Genomic DNA, 19459 nt, shown 5'->3' with positions numbered 1-19459 from the left:
CTTCAGAAGAAGAGGAGCACAAGAGGTTTGCTGGAGAGGGAACGTATGAACATGCGAACAGGCTGCACCATTCACCAGCAATGTGACCTTGGGCTTAGTTACCGAACTGCTCCCTGCCTCAGTTACTCATCTGTAAATGGGAGGGTTAAATAAATAAGTTACGTATTTAAAGAGGGTAGAACAGTGCCTCGCACATACAAAGGCTACATAAGTATTTGTTGATATTATTGATAGGGTCTTGAACCACTAGCAGGATTTACCTGGCATGATGAGCCCCTACATGGCCTCCAAAGAGGCTGGCTCAGGAGCGGGGGAGGGACCGGGAATCAGAAGAAGGCCACGGAAGCGTCATGACAGAGTGGACAAAAGGGCTTGGGGCCCTCAAGGAAGGGAGGCTGTGTTCTCTGGCAGGGCCAGAGTGGATCTGGGTGTTCTCAGAGAACGGATCAGAGAACGGATCCAGGTGTTCTCAGCCTTCAGCCATAGGTGCTACCTGGCTGCTGCAGCCCCGGAAGGTACCCCTCCCCGGGGCCACCCACCCCAGCACTCAGAGTCCCGAGGCTCTTTCCCACGTGGCGACATCCTTTCACCTCCTCTCTCTCCCCAGGCCCCCTTCTTGAGAACTTAGGAACCTTCGGACCTGGGCAGGGCTGGGCTTGGCTGAGCTGGCATTGACTTTGGCTCAGGGGTTGGGTTTCCCAAGGAAATCTATGGGACTGGCAGGGTTGCAAAGAAACAATTAAACCTCCCTCAGGGAAGGGGTTCCAGGGGAGTTCCAGTCCCTCAGGGGCACCCAGACCCTGAACAGGCAAAACCATGCATCTGCCAATTCAAGCAGCCCCCTAGGGACTCCACTGTGCACCCTTCGCTAGCCAGCCCTCGAGGCTAATACGTACATGGTGGAAAACACGGCCTGCAGTGCAGGGATTTCTTTGAACTCCCGTCCTGGACGCCACCACCCCACAGCACAAGTCACAATTTGACGGAGTTAGGGGCATCTGTGTTGCTTTTGAGTTCTATGAAGACTCCTCAAGAACTAGCCAACCCCCAATATACCCATCGTCCCATCACACCCAACACCTCCTTTTATAACAAATATTTTCTAATGTCTCCTTTCCTATACAATGAAATTCAGGACATGTGCCTTCATTTTTTTTTTTTTTAATGAAGTTCTGGTTGTAAAAGGAACATAAAAAGGAAAGTGATTTATAATAAAATACTATGTACATATTCAGGCACAATCACACTAAAAGATAAGAAGACACAGTTTGAAGGTTGTCCCTATAAACTCTGGGAATGCAGTAGCTATAGATGTAGATTGATACATACAGCGGTTGCTTCACTGACTCAGGTTCACGGGCAACGTTGCTGTCGGTAATGTGATTTTCCAAAACCTTGAACAACTCTTAATAATGTTCAGCATTTGAGAAAGCACGGTCTTCTCTCCCTTTACTCAGTTGCATTTCGGGAAAACCCCATGTATGTTAAGCCTCTGCGGTAAGTGCCTTGTGTTTAGATGTGAGAGGGAGGAAGAGTCTAGACTCCAGCCATTACAAAAGAGTTTCACCTGCACAAAGGCCCGGTGGCTCGTCTGAAAGTCTTGCAGAATACTCCGCTTACAGAATATCTCCCTGGCACAGACCCATCAAATGCCAGGCGAGGCCTCCAATCTCTGCAACAAACAAAACCCCACCACTGTTCAAAACACCCCCAGGGGGCACTCCAGCCCTCACTGAGGACCGTGGAGCTGTAGTGATGCCTCCTCCCCACTCCCTGTCAGGACAGGCCCTTTACAGCCTGGACAGGGTGATGCCACCCACCCCTCTCAGACTGAAGGCTCCTCTAGGTGGGAGCCTGGAGGGAGAAGAAGAGTGGGTGCCTGTGGACTCAGGGCCCAAGCCTGGAGGCACTTGGTGGCCATGCTGACCTCTGCGTCCTCTGCCTTCACCCCTCAGGCTGCAGCAAGATGTGGGACAATCTCACCTGCTGGCCAGCCACCCCTCCGGGCCAGGTGGTCGTCTTGGACTGCCCCCTCATTTATAAGTTCTTCTCTCCAGTTCAAGGTAAGAGCCTTGGGTGGAAGCAAGGGAGCCGGGGCAGCACAAGTGATGCCAGCTGGAGTGGGTACTCACCTGTCAAGGAAGTGAGAAGGCAAACGGGAAGGGGTCAAGGGGATGAGCAATTGGGGGTGCGGGAGGAGCTTTGTGGAAGAGGATGTGCCAGAACTAGGTCTTTGAAGGATTCGTGGGATTTGATTAGCTCTTCACGTAAAAGATAAACACGTGGGAAGGGCTCACTAAATATTTGCTCAGCAGTTGATAACCAATTGACTGACAGATACAGGACTAATTATGGCTCCCATGCTCCCCGTTGTCTTGGGCTGGTCATGATTCAGTCTTTCACTGCCTGGAGCCGATGACCTTTTGGGCTTTGCTTACACACCTTGTCATGTTTGTTTGTTTGTTTGTTTGTTTTTATTTTGAGAGACAGCGAATGTGAGCAGGGGAGGGGCAGAGAAAGGAAGAGACAATCCCAAGCAGGCTCTGTGCTGTCAGCACAGGGCCTGACACAGAGCTCGATGCCACAACTCTGAGACCATGACCTGAGCTGAAATCAAGAGTCTGACACTTAACCGAATGAGCCACCCAGGTGCCCCACACCTTATCATATTTTTAAATGAATGTTCCCATAGAAGGCAGAAAAGAAGAGGGGCCTCTTTAGGAACTGGGCTTTCTTGTTACTGATTAACCAAAGAACCTTTCCTGCATATATTCAGCCATTCTTTCATTCAGTGAATATTTATTAAACATCTACTAGCATGACAAGCATGGGCTAGACAAACACAGCATGAAAACAGCCATGCTATCTGCCCACAGGGACCTAACGTTCTAGTTGAAGAGACATTTAGCAAGAGAACAAACACGTGTCATAAATGGTAAGAAGTGCCAGGAGGGAGAAGGGGGTAAGGCACAACATTAGGGCAGGTGTTCACGGATGGACGGGCTCGCCGAGGGGGTGCTACTGCAGCTTCTGTCTGAGGACCCGGAGGCCGGAAAGATCCTGGGCTGGGGGATCATTGAGAGGGAGAATCAGCAGCCTGTGGGATGGGCACTAAGGCAATGCAGTGGAGGCCAGGGCAGCTGGAGCAGAGAGAGCTCAGGGGAGGGAGGAGAGGAAAGAGACAGGTGGCAGAGGCCAGACCGTGCTGGCCCTGAGCACTGACTGAGGACTTGGGATTTTTTCCTAAGTTCACCGAGAAGCCACTGGAGGCCTGAAGCCAGTAACTGACATAGTCCAATTTAGGTTGAGGTGTTTAACCAGTAATTCAGATTTTTCATGAGAAGGAGGGATTCTGGTAGTGCAATGGGAAGACCCATTCACAGGGCAGCTGAAAAGTGGTAATCGTTCGGACTTAGAGTGTGGGTGGCAGAGGAGAGAAGTGGGAAACTTGCCCATGAAGGGGGTGCCGGGCTCACGGCGGGGAGGGAGAGATCCAGCATGCCCCTCTGGGGTTTAAGTTTGATGAGCTGAGACACTCACCAAGGACTAAGGGAGAAAAAAAAAAAAAAGAAGACTAAGGGAGGAGCAGGTCTGGAGTGGAGAGGATCCCAGGGAGGAGCCAGTCCAGAGTGGGGAGGATCCCAGGGAGGAGCAGGTCTGGAGTGGGGAGGATCCTTTGGAGGAGCAAGTCCAGAGGGGGAGGACCCGAGGGAGGAGCAGGTCTGGAGGGGGAAGCATTAATGAAGAGCAGGACCCAGAGTAGAATTCAGAGGGGGCGCCTGGGCGGCTCAGTTGGTTAAGCCTCCAGCTCTTGATTTCAGCTCAGGTCATGATCTCACAGTTTGTGAGATCGAGCCCTACGTTGGGCTCTGTGCTGACAGCTGGAGCCTGCTTGGGATTCTCTCTCCCCCTCTCTCTCTGCTCCTCCCCTCCTTGTGCTCTGTCTCCTCTTTCTCTCTCTCTCTCTCTCTCTCTTAAATAAACATTTAAAAAAAATCTTTTAAAGAATTCAGAGACTGAGCAGAAAGACTCTTGGGCATCTCTTACTTCAGGTGGCCTTTCCCTCTCTGGACCTGTTTCCCTGTTTGTAAAATGGGGACAGGAGGTGGGCCAAAGGGACTCTTTGGGGCAGGCTGGTTTTTCCCCCCAGGGCTCCGTGTTGTGACCTCGGCAGTCAGTGAACGAGAGATGTCAGTGCCCTCCCTGGGGAGTTTGAGAGCAGTCACAGATGTGCCGTATTCCAGGCCAGCCCCCACCTAGCCCAGCTCTCCAGCGGAACCCGGCACCTGGGTGGGTAGGCAAGGAGCTTCCCTGGCAGCTCTCGGGTGTCCAATCGGCAGAGCCTGCAACCAGCCTTCTCTCAGATTCCCTGGAAGTGCCTGCTCCTTGTGTTCCTCCCTGACACTCTGCTAATTGCATTCCTCCTGACGGCATTTCCTTCTGTCCCTGCTGGAATTATCAAGGCAGCAACTTCACATAAGAATCTGGACCGCAGCCCACCATCTGGCTAACCCTGAGGCTGCCAGCCTCCATGGAGCCCACATGGTGCCTTGGTGCAGATGAGAAAAAGGTAGCCCTTCCTCAGGCAGAGTCAGCCTGTCACCAGAAGCCACCTAATGACAAGTTGAATATGAAATAGATTGCAGCCCCCACCATTTATCAGCCAGATGCCCTGGTGCAGTGAACAACCTGCCCAGCTGTACTTGGTGCCTTAGCCTCTGAAAATGATGGAGAGAAACAGGAGACTAAGTTAGAGGCTGAAAATGTAAGGGAAAGAGGTGTGTTTTCCTGGGAAGAAGGGGTAAGCCAGTGACCTTAAACTCCAAAGAGGGAAGTTTGAGAGAAAGGCAAATGTGAAGCAGGAATAATACCATCCCTAACTCTAGTCCCTTTGGGTGACAGGACTGAGGAAGGAGTGTCCTCCCTGGAAGGGTTGGAAGGGACCTAGTTCTACAGGGAAGGCGGAAGACACCTGAAGAGGATAAAGACTGTAGAGCTAGAAAGAAGCCATCTCCCGGGCTGGGTAAACATCCCAGGGGAGGAGTGCTCTTCCAGGGACCAAAACGTTTGTGGGGACCTGATCCTTTAATTCGTGGTCTGTATGTCTTTCGTCTGTGGTGTTTTTACCTTTAAATATTTGAAAAGACATTTTTTAAGAGTGAAAACTAGGATCGCTAATTTGGTTGAGAAAATTCAACACAGGCTGCTAACTGTGTCTCTGGGGTCTAAGGGACACCTCCTCTCCCCGCCTCCCCACCTGCACTGTGAAGCCATAGATAAGAGAGTTGTGATGCCAACCTAAGACGTTTGCCCTGGTTGACGGGGACAGGATACCACTGACAGCATTTTAGCAGGAGAGCACCACGGTCACATAGAGGATTTAGAACAATCTCTCCAACTCTCTCGGGTTGGGAGTGGGTTAGCGGGGACAGGAAAGCAGGGAGAGCCATCAGGAGGCTCCTACCTAATTCCGGGGAGATAAGGTGGTGGTGGTGGTGAGGAAGGGAGGCTGGGGCAGGACTCGTGGCTGAGGTGAGGTGGGGGGGTGGAAAGAGGGCAGTGGGAAGGAAACGAATGCCCGATTTCTACCTCTAGTCACTGAGCCGTGCTTTTCACATGGAGGGCCCAGGGAAGAGTGGAGGGGTGGCTGTGACTTCTTTTCATGACATGGTGAGCAGGAAGAGACTCCTTCCTGCATATCACCCTCTACACACACAAGTTCTGCTGGTTCCCAGGGCCGGACTGGGCTGCGTCTTGGGGTCCCTTGGTGGCCACCTTTGAGATCTCCTCAGGAAGAGTTCCCTTTGAGACCTGGGCCCCAGTCCCAGGGCTCTTCAAAGAGGCCACCCAACCTTGAAGATGTCCCCCTATCCCCTGCCTTCCCCCCAATACCCAGGGCGGCCAGGGTTCCAGGGGACAGGGTGGCCCTTCAGCCGCTCTGAAAGTTCAGAAAGGTGCAGTCAGGCTAACCCAGGTCTGTATCCCAAGCCTGCTGCTTCCTTGCTGTGTGACCATGGGCAGGTCACCTGTCTCAGCCTTGGCATCCCCCTCTTTGAGTGGAACTAATAATAGCTCCTAATCACTAGCTTTAACACAGTACTGTTTGTTGCCTTCCCCCCCCCCCCCACCACAGGAGGCATGAGAAGCTGCTGTGTAGATACAGATGGGGCACCTAATTCATGGTACCAGGTGCCTGCTATGTCATGGGCCTGGCCCATGGGGCCCTGGTCCTTCTGGTGAGAGTGGAGCTCAAAACTTGAGGCATTAGTGTCCCAACCTCAAGGCTGGCTGATCTGACCTTGTCCCCTTTTTCTACTTGCCCCAGGCTGGTGGGGGAAGTCCACACAAGAATCGGATCCTGGGAGGGGCCCACGGTGAGCTCCCTAGATCTGGGGCTGAAGCAGGCCGGCGGTTTACTGACGGTCTGGTCGAAGCCTGCCTGGGCCACAAGGGGGAAAGCTAAGGAGCTGAGCAGGGCCAGCAGGAGGACCTCTCTCTCGTGCTGGGAGTTCCCTGCAACAGTGTGCTCGGGAGGCCTGCGCGGGAAAGCGCTGCCGAATCAGGAACCGGCCCAGTCCAGTGCCTCTTCCTCAGCAAAGTCCCTCCTGCTTCCTCCAGGACCTCTCAGTGGCAAGAGACCCAGGCCCAGCTAGTCCTCCCTGACTGTCCCCAGCCCCCCAGCTGTCCCTCAATTCCTCAGCCATAAAGTAGGGTGCTAAGAACCTCTTTCAAATGGCAGCCAGGAGGATTAACAGAAATAGCAGACAGGGAATCACCTGGTATATTCCAAGCACACAGCCAAGTTTAGAAATAGTAGATGTACATGCACGGTGGACCCCGCCCCCCCCCCCCCCCCCCCCCCAGCTCTCAGGACAGCTCGACGTCTCCAACAGCTCTGCACCTGGACACCTGACACAAGTCCCCAGGTCCCTTCAGTGCAGACGGGGGCAAGGGGGCAGCTGAGAAGACTCTGGGGGTCACACCTGCTTCTACCCTCTTCTCTCCGTGTGGCCTTGGGCAAGTGACCAACCACTTGGAGCCTCACTTCTCAAGTGTGAACTGGGCTTCCCTTCCTCACTGGAGGGTGGAGGGGACTGAGACACTGAGCCTACACTGCTCTGTACAGTACTGATGAATGAAGAGTTCTCGAACTTGTCTTTGTGATGGAGCTGCTGCTGCTGCTGCTGCTGCCGATGCTGCTGGTGGTGGTGACGGGGACCATGGTGGTGACCGTGATGGTGACGATCGTGGTGGTGCTGGTGGCGGTACTAATGATGGTGACAGTGACGATACCAGTGATGATGGGGACAGTGGCTGTGGTGCTGGTGAGGAAGGAGCTATAGGGCAAGGACGTTAGGACCCATCTTCTTTCTCAGCTTCACCTCACCTCCTTCCCTACTGTGCTCTCCCTCCTCCTCCCTCTTCCTCCATCCCTTCACCTCCTGCTCCTGCCTCTTCTCTCCTCCTGCCACCCCCACCCTCCCCTCTCCCTCTTTCCTCCCCCTCCTTCTCCTCCTCTTTCCCCCTTCCCCTCCCCCATAAGCCAGCTTTCACCCCGGACTCCAGTGCCCCTTTAATGAGTCCTGGGATAGAGGGACGGGGATCTTCTCTGGCTCACCCATTTTCCTTCTTTCTTCTTTTTTCTTTTTTCAGTTTATTTATTTATTTTGAGAGAGAGCTAGAGAGCAAGCAGGACAGGGAGAGAAACCCAAACAGACTCCACACTGTCAGCGCAGAGCCGGATGTGGGGCTCAAACTCACAACCCTGGAATCATGACCTGAGCCAAAATCAACAGTTGGACGCTTAACCGACTGAGACATTCCGGCGCCCCTGGCTCACCCATTTTGTATTCAACTCCTCTCCAGGGCTAGAGAGTGGGCAGCCTCAAGGTAGCCCTCAGGTCACAGGCACTCTCATCAGCCCTGTCCCTTCACTACAGCTTTGGGCCTCCAAGGACAGTGGAGAACTCAGTGAAGTTCAGCCGTAAGCTCCTGTAGCGCTGTGCTGCTCGATTCCCTGCACACACATGCCTTTTCCCCGGGCAGGTTCCCTGCCAGGACTCCCTGCTTCTCCATTCATGAGCATTTCAGACCTGCACCCTTAACCAGGTGCCCTCCACCCCCACTTCCTGCCTCACCTTTGGTCCCTCTCCAGCAGCACATCTGAGCCACACCAGGTGTGGGAGGAAATCAGGCCCATCGGCCCAGGCGAGCTGACCCAGGAGGAGTCCCGCGGCCCAGCCACAGGGCCGCCATCTGCACCCACAGGGCAAAGAAACCATCTGCCACACCGGCTCCTGTGGCCCTGTGACAAGAGTGAACACTTAGCTCATGACAAGGGTCATGGGTCATTCTATACCAAGAATTCAGGCCGTGACAAAAATCGCTTTATTTATCTTGCACCCGGGGTCAGTTTCAGACACGGCAAGGGGCAAAGCTGAGCCCAGGAATGTCTGCTCTGACTGTTACTCGTGTTGCAAAGCCCTGGAAGAGCTTTTCCCTGCCCCAAGTGCCCCGGCAGCTCCCTGGGAGTCTGGGTCAGGGCCGCTGGAGCCTGATACAACTGGGGGTGCCGGGGAAAGGCTGAGCTCAGAAACAGCCCAGCCCCATACCTACTCCACGGACTCACCTGCTCCCAGCCTCAACCTCTCTCCTCTCCCCCTCTCCCCTCCACCCAGGCCGCAACGTGAGCCGCAGCTGCACCAACGAGGGCTGGACGCACCTGGAACCTGGCCCCTACCCCATTGCCTGTGGTTTGAATGACAAGGCATCAGATTTGGAAGAGGTGGGCCTCAGTCCACCCCTGCCCTCCCACAGTGCCTTGGCCTGCAAGGCTCCTTCCACCCTCTCCCAGCAAGGAGTGAGGTTGCTGTCTATGCCGAAGCCAGGACTCGTGGGGTCTGCCTTCCCCAAGCCTCCTCCCTTGCCAGACCTGCATTTCCAGGGGCTCATCCCCCTCTCTGTCCCTGACAGGGAACAGGAAGGGGACTTTCATGAGGATGACACACAGCGGCAAAAGCTGAAACAGCACTCGGCCCTCCGGCAGGGCCACCCCGCTGACTCATGGAAGCCTTGCTCCAGCCCTAGAGGGGGCAGGGAGGGCAGATATCATCTTCCTATCTCATGCAGAGGGGAAACTGAGGGGCAGATCCTCAGCAGCCAGTCAGGGACAGGGACAGGGACAAGACCATGGTCCTCAGTCCCAGGACAGGCATATGCCCTGGAGCAGCTGAAGCATGAATGGTTGCTGTGCAGATGTGGGCCCCGGAGCCACGTGGGGATACTGATGGGAAGCGAGAGTATAACTGGAGTCCTCAGCTAGGAGCCCCCTCACTGCTTTGGTGTGGGGTTGTGGGTATGTGTGTGTGTCCGTCTGCTGTGACGTTTGTCCCACCCCCAGACACCCTTCTCAGAGCTTTTGCTCCTCCCACAAGGGCAACTTCTTCAGAGGCCTTCAAAGCCCACCAGGTCCCCAGGCAGGATCTAAATCCCCCAAATCCCACTTAACCACTTGCCTGTTCTCCAGCAGGGTGTGGGACGTGGAGAGAAACAAGGGACTCACCCAGTGGCCAAGGATCTGCATACGTGTCCCTAGGGAGGGTTCCTGGAGGGGCCAGCCAGAAGCCTTTGGATTCCAGATTAGTCCTGTCCCCCTGCAGAAAGGCTAGATTGCCCTCCTCCTGCTGACCCCTGCCTCTGAGAGCCCCAGAAGGGAAATTGTCCCAGTGTCGTCTTTAGTATTCTAATTCCCTGTGTGGCTCTCTCGCTGCATGGCGGGAGGTCCTCATGTGGAGTCTGAAGGGCACAGTGTTGGGCCGCTGGGGGGCCGTGCCCAAAGCTGGCACGGAAGGGGTGCTGAACACATGACTGCAGAATGAACAAACAGGCACATGGAACGCGTGAGGTCTTTGCTCTTTCCGTCACTGACATTTCCCTCATGAAAGAGCAGAGAGAGGGGGTTCAAGTCAACCCCCGCCCCGCCCTGGGAAGCAGTCCTGTCCTGTCTGTGGAAACCCAGGGGAGGGGTGTCAGGGGTCCGGGGACTGGAGGGGACAGCTCAGCTGCTCTTGGGACCCTGGAGTCTCTTCATCTGCCAAGGCAGGGATGGGAGGCAGGGTGCATAAGGCACGCACCCCTGCCAATACCCCCTAGGTGAGCCCACCCCACCCCCACCTAAGACCCCCAACCCCGCCACCCTCTTCCCTCTAGCAGCAGCAGTCAATGTTCTACAGTTCTGTGAAGACCATCTACACCGTCGGCCACAGCCTGTCCCTCGCTGCCCTTCTGGTCGCTACAGCCATCTTGAGCCTGTTCAGGTGAGGTCCAGCCACAGCAACAAGCCTCAGAGCAGACCTAGCCAGGTCGCTCCTGTGCTCGAGCCCAGCCTGGCCCAGTCATGCTCTGGCCCCCTTCCCTGTCACCCCCAGGCAGCATAGAGTCCCTGCCCTGTCCCCCTACCACGCCAGCCTCCCCTGGAGAGAGCAGGCTGCTCAAAGTTCTCCACCTGTCTCGGCCTAGTCCCCATGGGATGGCCCTGCACCTGAAGATCGGGCACCAGAGGGTGGGGCAGGCTCTGGAGGCTGAGGCACTCGGAGGCTAGGCTGCGCCAGGGTTGTACCTGGGGGCGGGGCCTGCCCTTGGAAGCCCTATGCTCCCCTGCCCTGCCCTTGCTCCGAGGGCTGGACAGTGTGGTTGGAGTGGGGGGTCCGAGGCCCCCTCAGCCTCCCAGCTCTGCCCGCCTTGCACAGGAAGCTCCACTGCACGCGGAACTACATCCACATGCACCTCTTCATATCCTTCATCCTGAGGGCCACCGCTGTCTTCATCAAAGACTTGATCCTGTTCAACAGCGAGGACGTGGACTATTGCACCAAGGGCTCGGTGAGGACCCCACCCAGGCCCACCTCCCTCTCCCTCTTCCCCTTTACCTTCTCCAATCTCAGTCCCTCTCCACCTGCTGCTTCTCCGCCCTTCCTCTCTTCTCCTTCCTCCTCTCCCTCCCCAAGAATGGCCAAACCCCTACCCAACCCCGTCTGCAGCTCCTTGAATCCCAACCCCCTCCCAGCCACAGGAAGTGGTGCTCAGCCACCTGGGAGGGAGCTCACAGACCTGTCCCTGCCTGTGACGGATGCCTCTCCTTGGTGGGAAATGCGACACTTCATAGCCAGAGTCCACAGTCCCCCGTCCCTCCTCTGTTGCTAACTTCCAGAGTGATCTTCGGGAACTCCCTGCCTCAGTTTCCCCATCTTGCAAGGACTTCCAAGCTTCCATCCTACTCCCCCACCCCTACCACCACCTGGATTCGGTCCAGATACACACACAGCCCTTCTCTTCCCTTCTTCCCCTGCCATCAGTCCGTTCTGGGCCTTCCTCAGGAAGGGAAGTTAAGACAGTGTCTAAGGAATTAATTGCCCGTCACTAAGGGGTCCATCTCCAAATGACTGTGAGCTCAGGACCCCCTCCCTGAGTGCCCCGGAGCTAAGACAGAGAGTCCAAGACCAGCCCTGGCTCCTACCCATTCCTGTGGCCAGTGACTCTGCTTCATGAGGACCTACCCCAGGGGCAGTGCATTATTTTGGGCGTCAGCAATACCTTCTCCTCAGAGAATGGACCCATGATGGTGGAGTCTTAGGCATGTAGACAAGAAGGAAGGGAAACGCAGGGTGGCCACCCTGGACAATCCCAGAGCTCCTCAGAGGATCCCACCCAGGAGCTGGAGCCCATGAGCCATGGACCCGGAGAAGCCAGGAAGCCTCCAGCACACTTGTTAAGGATAATTGTGGAGACTGGCTTTCTGATTCATTAGCAGCTCTCTGAAGCTTTTCTAAGGCAAGAAGCACAGATAACTGTCCTATTAAAGAGATGAGCTATTCTAGTTGCAAGGCAAGTGGGGGAGGATGGGGGACACAGGCCCGCCTGTAGCTGGAAGGACTGAAGTGGGACCTGAAGGAGCTTGCAGCCACAGGAAGAGGAGAGCAGACTACTGAGGATGTCTCAAAGCCAAGGGCACAGAAAGGAAGGAGTGGAATCTAGAGAGTTTCCCGGAGGGGGAGGGCTTTAAGTTCTATCTCACAGGTATTGGGGCTTGATCTGAAATGGAAAACTTTCTGAGAGAGAACAGAGGACAGAGAAGGGCCTCCAGTTGTGCCAGGTGGGCCACCCAGAGCCCCAAGTTGCCCTACCTCTGCCTCCTCTTGCCTCTTCTCCTCAATACTTCCATCAGGGCCCCGCTCCACAGCCCATAGCCTACAGCCCCACATATTCAGAGAACCCTTGCAAACCCAGGCAAGAATTCTCCTCATACCTCTTCTAGCTACCTTCTGTCCTAATTGAAACAAGGTGAATGAGTAGGTGGGGGCGGGGTTAAGTGAATGGGCAGGTAGACGGCTGCTGAGTAAATAGATGCGTGGATGGCTGTACAGGTGGAAGGATAGATGGGTAAAGTAAGAAAAATTGGGTAGATGACAGGTAGAGGGGTGGATGAGTAGATAGGAGGTTGGATGAATGGATGGATTGCTGGTTAGGTGTGTGGGTTGGTAGAGGATGGCTAGTAGGTGGATAGGTAGAAGAAGGGAGAGATAGGTGGGTGAGTGCATGGGTGGGCTGATAGACGGGAAGATGAATAAATGATCAGTGGATGGACAGACAGATGGGTGAGCTGGTAGAACACCTAGTGGGTAAATAAACGGATAGGTGGGCAGATGGATGGTTGGATGGGTAGGTGGGTAGATAGACATATAGAAGGAAAATGAATAGATGATAAATTGATGGATGGATCGTTAAATCTGCAAACTTATCCCCAAATATCAGATGATCTAAAATCAGGGATAATGGGAAAACCACCGGGTACATTTCGAAAGGGACAATGCAAGAACAACAAAGAGATTAGGCTGGCCGTGCTGCACCTGTGTTTGTTGCCCCAAACGGAGATGTGGGCAGGCAGGGGACCCCAGTGAGCCCCTTCTCTGTTCCTCCCCCTGCAGGTGAGCTGTAAGGCAGCCATGGTCTTATTCCAGTACTGTATCATGGCCAACTTCTTCTGGCTGCTGGTGGAGGGCCTCTACCTGCACACCCTGCTGGCTGTCTCCTTCTTCTCTGAGCGGAAGTACTTCTGGGGGTACATACTCATCGGCTGGGGTATGGTACCAGGGAGGGCTGCCAGGCTGGGGACGGAAGGGGCAAGGCCTGGGGAGCTCACTAGGGGGTGGGTGCCAACCCTGCCTGCACTCGTAGGTCTCCCTGGGCCGCCGGTCCTGCCTACCAGGCTCTAGGCCAAGAGTTGACAAAAGTCCCCCCCAGTGTCTGACCCCGGGGTAGGTGCCCTCAGGCTGCAGCTGAAACTAGAGCTGATCTGTGGGACAGAGAGTTTCTGTGAGCATCCATTTCCCCTTAAGCCCTTGAAACGCAGGGCCACTGCTAGTCTGTAAAGTGCCCCTGTCAAATTGAGAAAAAGACCCTCCCTTTAGGGGGACACAGCCCCTCGGGCATAGCGCTCCACCCCCTCAGTAGAGCAAGCATGTTTGCACAGTGAACGGCCTGTGCAACCACAGGTGGCAGCCCCGGAAACCCACTCTTCTCTCCCTCCCTTTCTCTCTCTTTCTCTCTCCTAAATCTCTCTCTTGTGCCCTTTCCTCTTTTTCTTTTCTTTGACCCTGACAGGGGTGCCCAGCATATTCACCATTGTGTGGACAATCATCAGGCTCTATTTTGAGGATACTGGGTGAGCTGCCACCCCGCCCCCTCCCCCAGGCTGCCATCATCTGGGGCAGATCCCCTAGGTGGGATGAAGGGAAGCTGGGAGGCACAGACTCTGGGCCTATGGTCTCTAAAGGGCTCGGGGGCAGAGCCGGAGCACCTGGGAGGGCCTCTGACCCTGGCTGAGGACAACCGTTCTCATTCTCCCCCACCGTGCCCTATCCAGATGCTGGAACACCATCAACTCCTCATTTTGGTGGATCATAAAGGCCCCCATCCTCACCTCCATCTTGGTAAGGCCTCCTCCCACCACGTAGAGATGGGGAAACTGAGGCCTAGATTGGGTAGTCCACTGACTTCAGGTCACACAGGAAATTCGTGTCAGGATCAGAATGGAAACAGAGGCTTCCCAGTGACTCTAGGCAGGGTCGTCCCCATCCTTTCCCCCATCAGTTTCTCCTCTAGGGTAAAGAACACAGATGGGGAGGGCCAGTCCTTCAAGATGTGAAGTAGAATTCCCAGATGACCCCCCAAAGTGGGGAAAGCTAGGGAAGAGAGAAGACAGATAGACAGCAGGGTCCTGGGGAAGAAACCAGGACATCAGTCCGGGGAGCTGGACCCCTCAGCCTCCCCTCTCTGACCACTAACCTTGGCCGCATCCACCAGGTGAACTTTATCCTGTTTATTTGCATTATCCGGATCCTGGTTCAGAAACTTCAGTCCCCAGATGTTGGAAAGAGTCACAGCAGCCCATACTCGTGAGTATGCTCTGGCTTCCCTGGTGTCCCCATCCCCCGTCCCCAAATCTGCCCATGTGTCTTTGAAGTTTTCCAGGAAGTCAGGTGACCCCAGAGTCACCAAAAAGCCACCTTGCTCTTGCCCACCTCCACCCCCCATGACCTGGCTCAGCCCACAAGTGTCCCCCGCTCCATCCCTACCCTTGCCAGGCCCATAAACCCCGTGCCCGCTTCCCCTGCAGTCACTTACCTAGCAAGCGATCTGCCCCAGGTATGTATCCACTGCCAAGCCAGGGAGCTTGAGAACACAACAGATCACTTGTGCCCTATTCACACCAGGTGCCCAGTCCCTGGCAAGGGCCTGGCACAGAAAAGGGACACAGTAAGTACACAGTAGATGGATGCCCTGGGGGAGCCCCCAGCTGAACAACGAGGTAGCCACATAGGATTAACTAGTCCCCAGGAATAGTAACAGCAGTTTCCATGCCAGGTGTGCTAAGGGGTTTCCACATATCATCTCATGTCATCCACACAGTTTCCTATAAACTGTCCACATTTTACAGGTAAGGAAACTGACACTCACTCCCTCCTCTTCAAGGATTTGGGAGCACATGGCCCTGGTAGGGGGGAGGGCACAGTGTCCCTGGGACAGTGGTCATGCTCCTTGCTTGGAAAGAAAGGTGTGAGGGCTGTCTTCTGCTCTTGGCAAGACTGGAGAAACAGGAAGGTTTTCATGAGAACAGGGCTTGAAGCCAGAACTAAAGAAACAAGGACAGGGTGGCTGTGAGGAGGTGAGTAGGGGTCTGCATGCCTACCGATGGGAACAAGAGACTGATTATCAGTGCTGCAGAGACAGTACAACCCTGGAGCATCCCATAAGGGCTGCCCAGTCCTGGGATTCTGGACCGTTCTTGGCCTGGCTTCTCTTTGGAGAGTCTTGTGCTGTGGTTCTAAGATTCTTAGCTAGAATGTCACGAGCTGCTGGATTTAGGATTCTATTCTGGAATCCTGTGATTCTCTCTGATGAGACTAAGACTCACGTTCCTGGTGTGACGGCATTCTCCCCCGCTGGGTGCGTAGGAGGAACTTCCCCTCCAGTCTGAGAACAGGGCCTGTAGCCTGCCAAGGGGCAGTACATCAGGCCCGGGCATCCTTATCCTCTGCTTTGCCTGTGGGGCCCGGTTTGCCCCAATGCACAACTGCTCCAAAGGGCTTGAATCTGAGGCAAAGGAAGCCGGTCATCACCAGGTCCACGTGGGTGAGATAGAAACTGAGCAGCTGTCGGCAGGCAGAGGGGTGGGGGGAATGGGAGATGGGGCTCCCCGCTGAGGGGCTGTCGGCTCCCACTCTCCACCTCCCCATAAGCCTTCAATTTAAAGAAAGCCTCCATCTGTCAGCCTTGGGCATGCGGGAGAGATTTGTGGCCACAAAGGGGTGGGCAGTGCTCAGGATCTTGGCATGGCTGGGACCCAGGTCTAGGAAGGAGCAGGAGGGGCAAGGCTGGGGGACCTCGGGCCCAGGACTAGGTTTCCCTGGACTGACTTCCGAGGCAGAAGGGATCACGGCGGACACCCCCAGCCGCTCAGACCTCTCCCAGCCAAGGAACCGCGAGTTCACACTGTCTGGACCGGCTGAGGTCAGGTGGTTGGGAGGCCTGAACCAGGATGAGCCCTGCTGCACAGGAGAGGGATGAGTCATTTAGAATGAATATCGACCCTGTCAAGCACACAAGGCTGGAGAAGGAGGAGCTGGTCCTTCAGAGCCTGCTGAGAGTGTGTGTATGGGTGTGGGAAGCCAGGGAGGGAGGGATGCAATCTCAGAAAAGGTGGCAACTTCTAGAGAAGTGGACAGGCAGAGAAGCCAAAGATGGACGAAACCAGGCATAAACTGGAGTGCCCAGCATCCTCCAAAGTGGCCTTGGGCATATGTGGTCAGCACCCCAATTACAAAATCTTCCTTCCCAAATGTCCTCATCCCTAGTAGAGAATTAGTCTCTTGTGGATGCACTGCACTTTATAACACCCAAAGTAGTTCTGAGTTTCCAGTGAGGCCCATTCCTGTAATTTGATAATATTGAGCATACATTTACCCCCACCGTAAAGATTAGGGAAACTGAGACCAGGAAAGGGGGAACCAGGATCTCCTGTTAGCTGAGACCATCTCTCCCTTGGCTGCCACAGACCCTGAAATACTATGTCTCATCCTCAGGGTTCAGCACTGACCTCCTCTATGGTCTCTCCTCCAGAAGGGTGAGAAAAGAGAGCTTCCTTCTCCTTCATGCTTCCTTTTAGGCTAGGAGACCTGGAGAGGGGGTGGAGGTGGAGGGTAGAGGCACTGCAGATATGGAACAGGAACACATGTGCACATAATACTTCCAGGAGCCGGCGGCCTGTCCTCACACATCCTGGTCATCATCCCTACCTCCTATACGCACTATCTGCCCTCCCCCTTGTCCCCAGGAGGCTGGCCAAGTCTACTCTTCTGCTGATCCCCCTGTTTGGAGTGCACTACATCATGTTCGCCTTCTTTCCCAACAACTTTACAGCTGAGGTGAAAATGGTCTTTGAGCTCATCATGGGGTCTTTCCAGGTATGAACGATCCACCAGTCTGCATTCTTCTCTGGGCTTTAAGGGAATTCAGCCTGGGGCCTTGGCCCCTTGCCACCGGATTCCATTTTTTTCCCACTGTAATAAGTCCTGATTAAGCACCTACTGTATGCTTTGCCCTTTGGTTAATCAGGGGAACGTAAGGACCAGGGCCAGGGGTGGTACAGGGGCTGGGGGGCTCCTGGAGTCTGTCCACCTCACCTCTCCTACTCCCTTCCTCCCCAGGGGTTTGTGGTGGCCATCCTGTACTGCTTCCTCAATGGCGAGGTAAGCCCCTCCCAGACCTTGGGGGCCAGGCAATAGCACTCAGGTTGAAACTCAGGTTTCAAGGTGCGCGGAAACACTAATGGGATAAGTGCAGAGCAAGGATGGGTTAAATCTTGCTACTCCAAGTGTGGTTGTCAGACTAGAAAACAGGTGATGGCGCATACCTAGGACCTGGTTAAAAGGCTGATTTCTGCCCTCTGCCCCCCAGACCTGCTGACTTAGAATCTGCATTTTAAGACACACACACACACACACACACCTGGGATTTGTGTGCACATCGGTTTGGTTAAGTGGCTGTGCCCAGCAAGTGGGGATAGGGGCAAGGGGGTAGACTGCCAGTGGAGGCTGAGTTACCGTGGAGCCTGGTTACAAAGCACAGAAATCCATCCACTCAGATGAGCGCGAGTGAGCTGGGGGGCAGCGATCAGGGGAATGGGGATTCAGCCACCCCCAGGCAGTACCCCTCCCCCTCCCCGACTGCATTCTCTGATCCTCTCTGCCTCCTACCGCCTCTGGCTCCAAGGCCTTGATTTGACCCGGGTCCCCAGTGGTCCCACTGTGCACTAGCCTAGGTAGCATCCGGGTCTCTCAACTTAGACTCCCCAGGAGGATTTGACTGGCTGGCTCAGCACCCTAAATCCAGAGCAGCCCGATCAGCAGTGGAGGAGGCTTACTGGGGGCGGGCTTGAATACCTCCCTTTCCCCAGGTGCAGGCGGAGTTGCGGCGGAAGTGGCGGCGCTGGCACCTGCAGGGCTTCTTGGGCTCGGACCCTAAATACCAGCACCCGTCAGGAGGCAGCAACGGGGCCACATGCAGCACGCAGGTCTCCATTCTGACCCGCGTCAGCCCGGGCGCGCGCCGTTCCTCCAGCTTCCAGGCCGAAGTCTCCCTGGTCTGACCGCCAGGCGCCCAGGGGCCCCAGCGGCTCCTCCCGTCCGCACCACCGACCCCGGGCGGCACCGGGGACCGAGGCCTGCCCGGGCGAGGCCAGCCCCGGCCCTGGGCTCGGAGGCTGCCCCGGTCCCCAGGCCACTGTCCGGACGCCCCTCAAGAACTCTGCCCTTGCGCTTGTCTGAGAGTAGGGTGCACAGATGCGGGAGCCGCTTCTCTGCAAGCAGGTGCGCCGGGGGCTCCCACCTGAGGAGACGTGGGGTGGAGCTCAGCCATCAGATTCCTCCCCGAAAAGTCCTCGTCCGCCAAGCAGGGGCAAGAAGTCCACATACTATCCCCTGACTCGGCGCTGGTGGCTCTCGGGCGCCATCCAAGGTAGGCAACTGCCCGTCCTCGGACAATGAATGCGGGATCGTGGTGTGCGCCGAGGACACAAAGATCTTGCCCCTGAAGATCACCGGCCACCACCACCTCGACGGAGCCTGAAGTTCCACCATTGCGTCAAGTTCCTTTGGGTTAAGCATTACCGTTAAGGCATCTCTTCCCAGATGCGGTCGCCTCCCCCAGCGTCGTCCTCTGAGCTGCCAGCCCTTCCCAGTGGAGGAGTTTGCCTCAGACGGTTGTGGTTTTGATAGGGAGTTTAGTTTGGGTCGCACAGGTATCTCCATAGTCCCTGCTGAAGTGCGGTGGTCCCAGGATGGCTGGAACGATCGAGACTGCCACCAGCCCTGCCATCCCTACAGGCAGTGGGAGCTTCCCTTGGCCGCCCACCTATGTGCCAACTATCAGAACCAGGCTGAGAGATGTGCGCTCATGCGCCCCTTAATCCTCCCATCAACCCAGCAAGGTGGGAACTACTGTCCCTATTTCACAGGTCAGGAAACTGAGTCTCACAGAGAGGTGCCTCGCCTTGTCACACAGGTAGGGTTCGATCTCAGATCCGTCAGATGAGAAAATGAAAGCACAAATTCCTAACTGCTGCTTTTTATATATTGTAACAAGCTTCATCCTCTTAGTTATTTGTATCACCACTGATATTATTGCTACCATCCCTGCAATCCCATTCCCACCCCAGCCACACTGGAGTGTGGCTGAGAAGTCCTCTAGCCCACATATTGTCTGGACAGGAGCCTGGTGGTCAATAACATCCTGTGCCTACCCTGCACCCTGTGGCCACGTGGCTTCCTGCCCACACTCCAGCCAGAAGATCCCCTCAGGACTGCAAACAGGCTGTGCGACAATAAATGTTGGGTTGAATCGG

At 55.3% G+C, this 19459-nt stretch overlaps 1 protein-coding gene across 4 annotated transcripts in view; it reads left to right on the top strand.

Moving 5' to 3' along the window:
- VIPR1 (vasoactive intestinal peptide receptor 1) overlaps positions 1–19459 on the top strand; it is a 33371-nt gene extending 13912 nt beyond the window's left edge. For 3 of the 4 annotated variants that reach the window (XM_027040793.2, XM_027040796.2, XM_027040797.2), the window contains 11 exons: positions 1956–2063; positions 8679–8785; positions 10210–10316; positions 10749–10881; positions 12984–13137; positions 13660–13720; positions 13922–13988; positions 14362–14453; positions 16892–17021; positions 17265–17306; positions 18014–19459. In XM_027040793.2, coding sequence (XP_026896594.1) covers positions 1956–2063; positions 8679–8785; positions 10210–10316; positions 10749–10881; positions 12984–13137; positions 13660–13720; positions 13922–13988; positions 14362–14453; positions 16892–17021; positions 17265–17306; positions 18014–18205 — 1193 coding nt within the window. In that variant the 3' untranslated portion in view covers positions 18206–19459. The remainder of the gene's footprint in view (positions 1–1955; positions 2064–8678; positions 8786–10209; positions 10317–10748; positions 10882–12983; positions 13138–13659; positions 13721–13921; positions 13989–14361; positions 14454–16891; positions 17022–17264; positions 17307–18013) is intronic. The other variant, XM_053221592.1, reaches the window with a different exon arrangement.

Source organism: Acinonyx jubatus, chromosome C2 (assembly GCF_027475565.1).
Source record: "Acinonyx jubatus isolate Ajub_Pintada_27869175 chromosome C2, VMU_Ajub_asm_v1.0, whole genome shotgun sequence".
NCBI classification, from domain to species: Eukaryota; Metazoa; Chordata; class Mammalia; order Carnivora; family Felidae; genus Acinonyx; species Acinonyx jubatus.
This window is presented reverse-complemented; position numbering and strand designations above follow the sequence as displayed.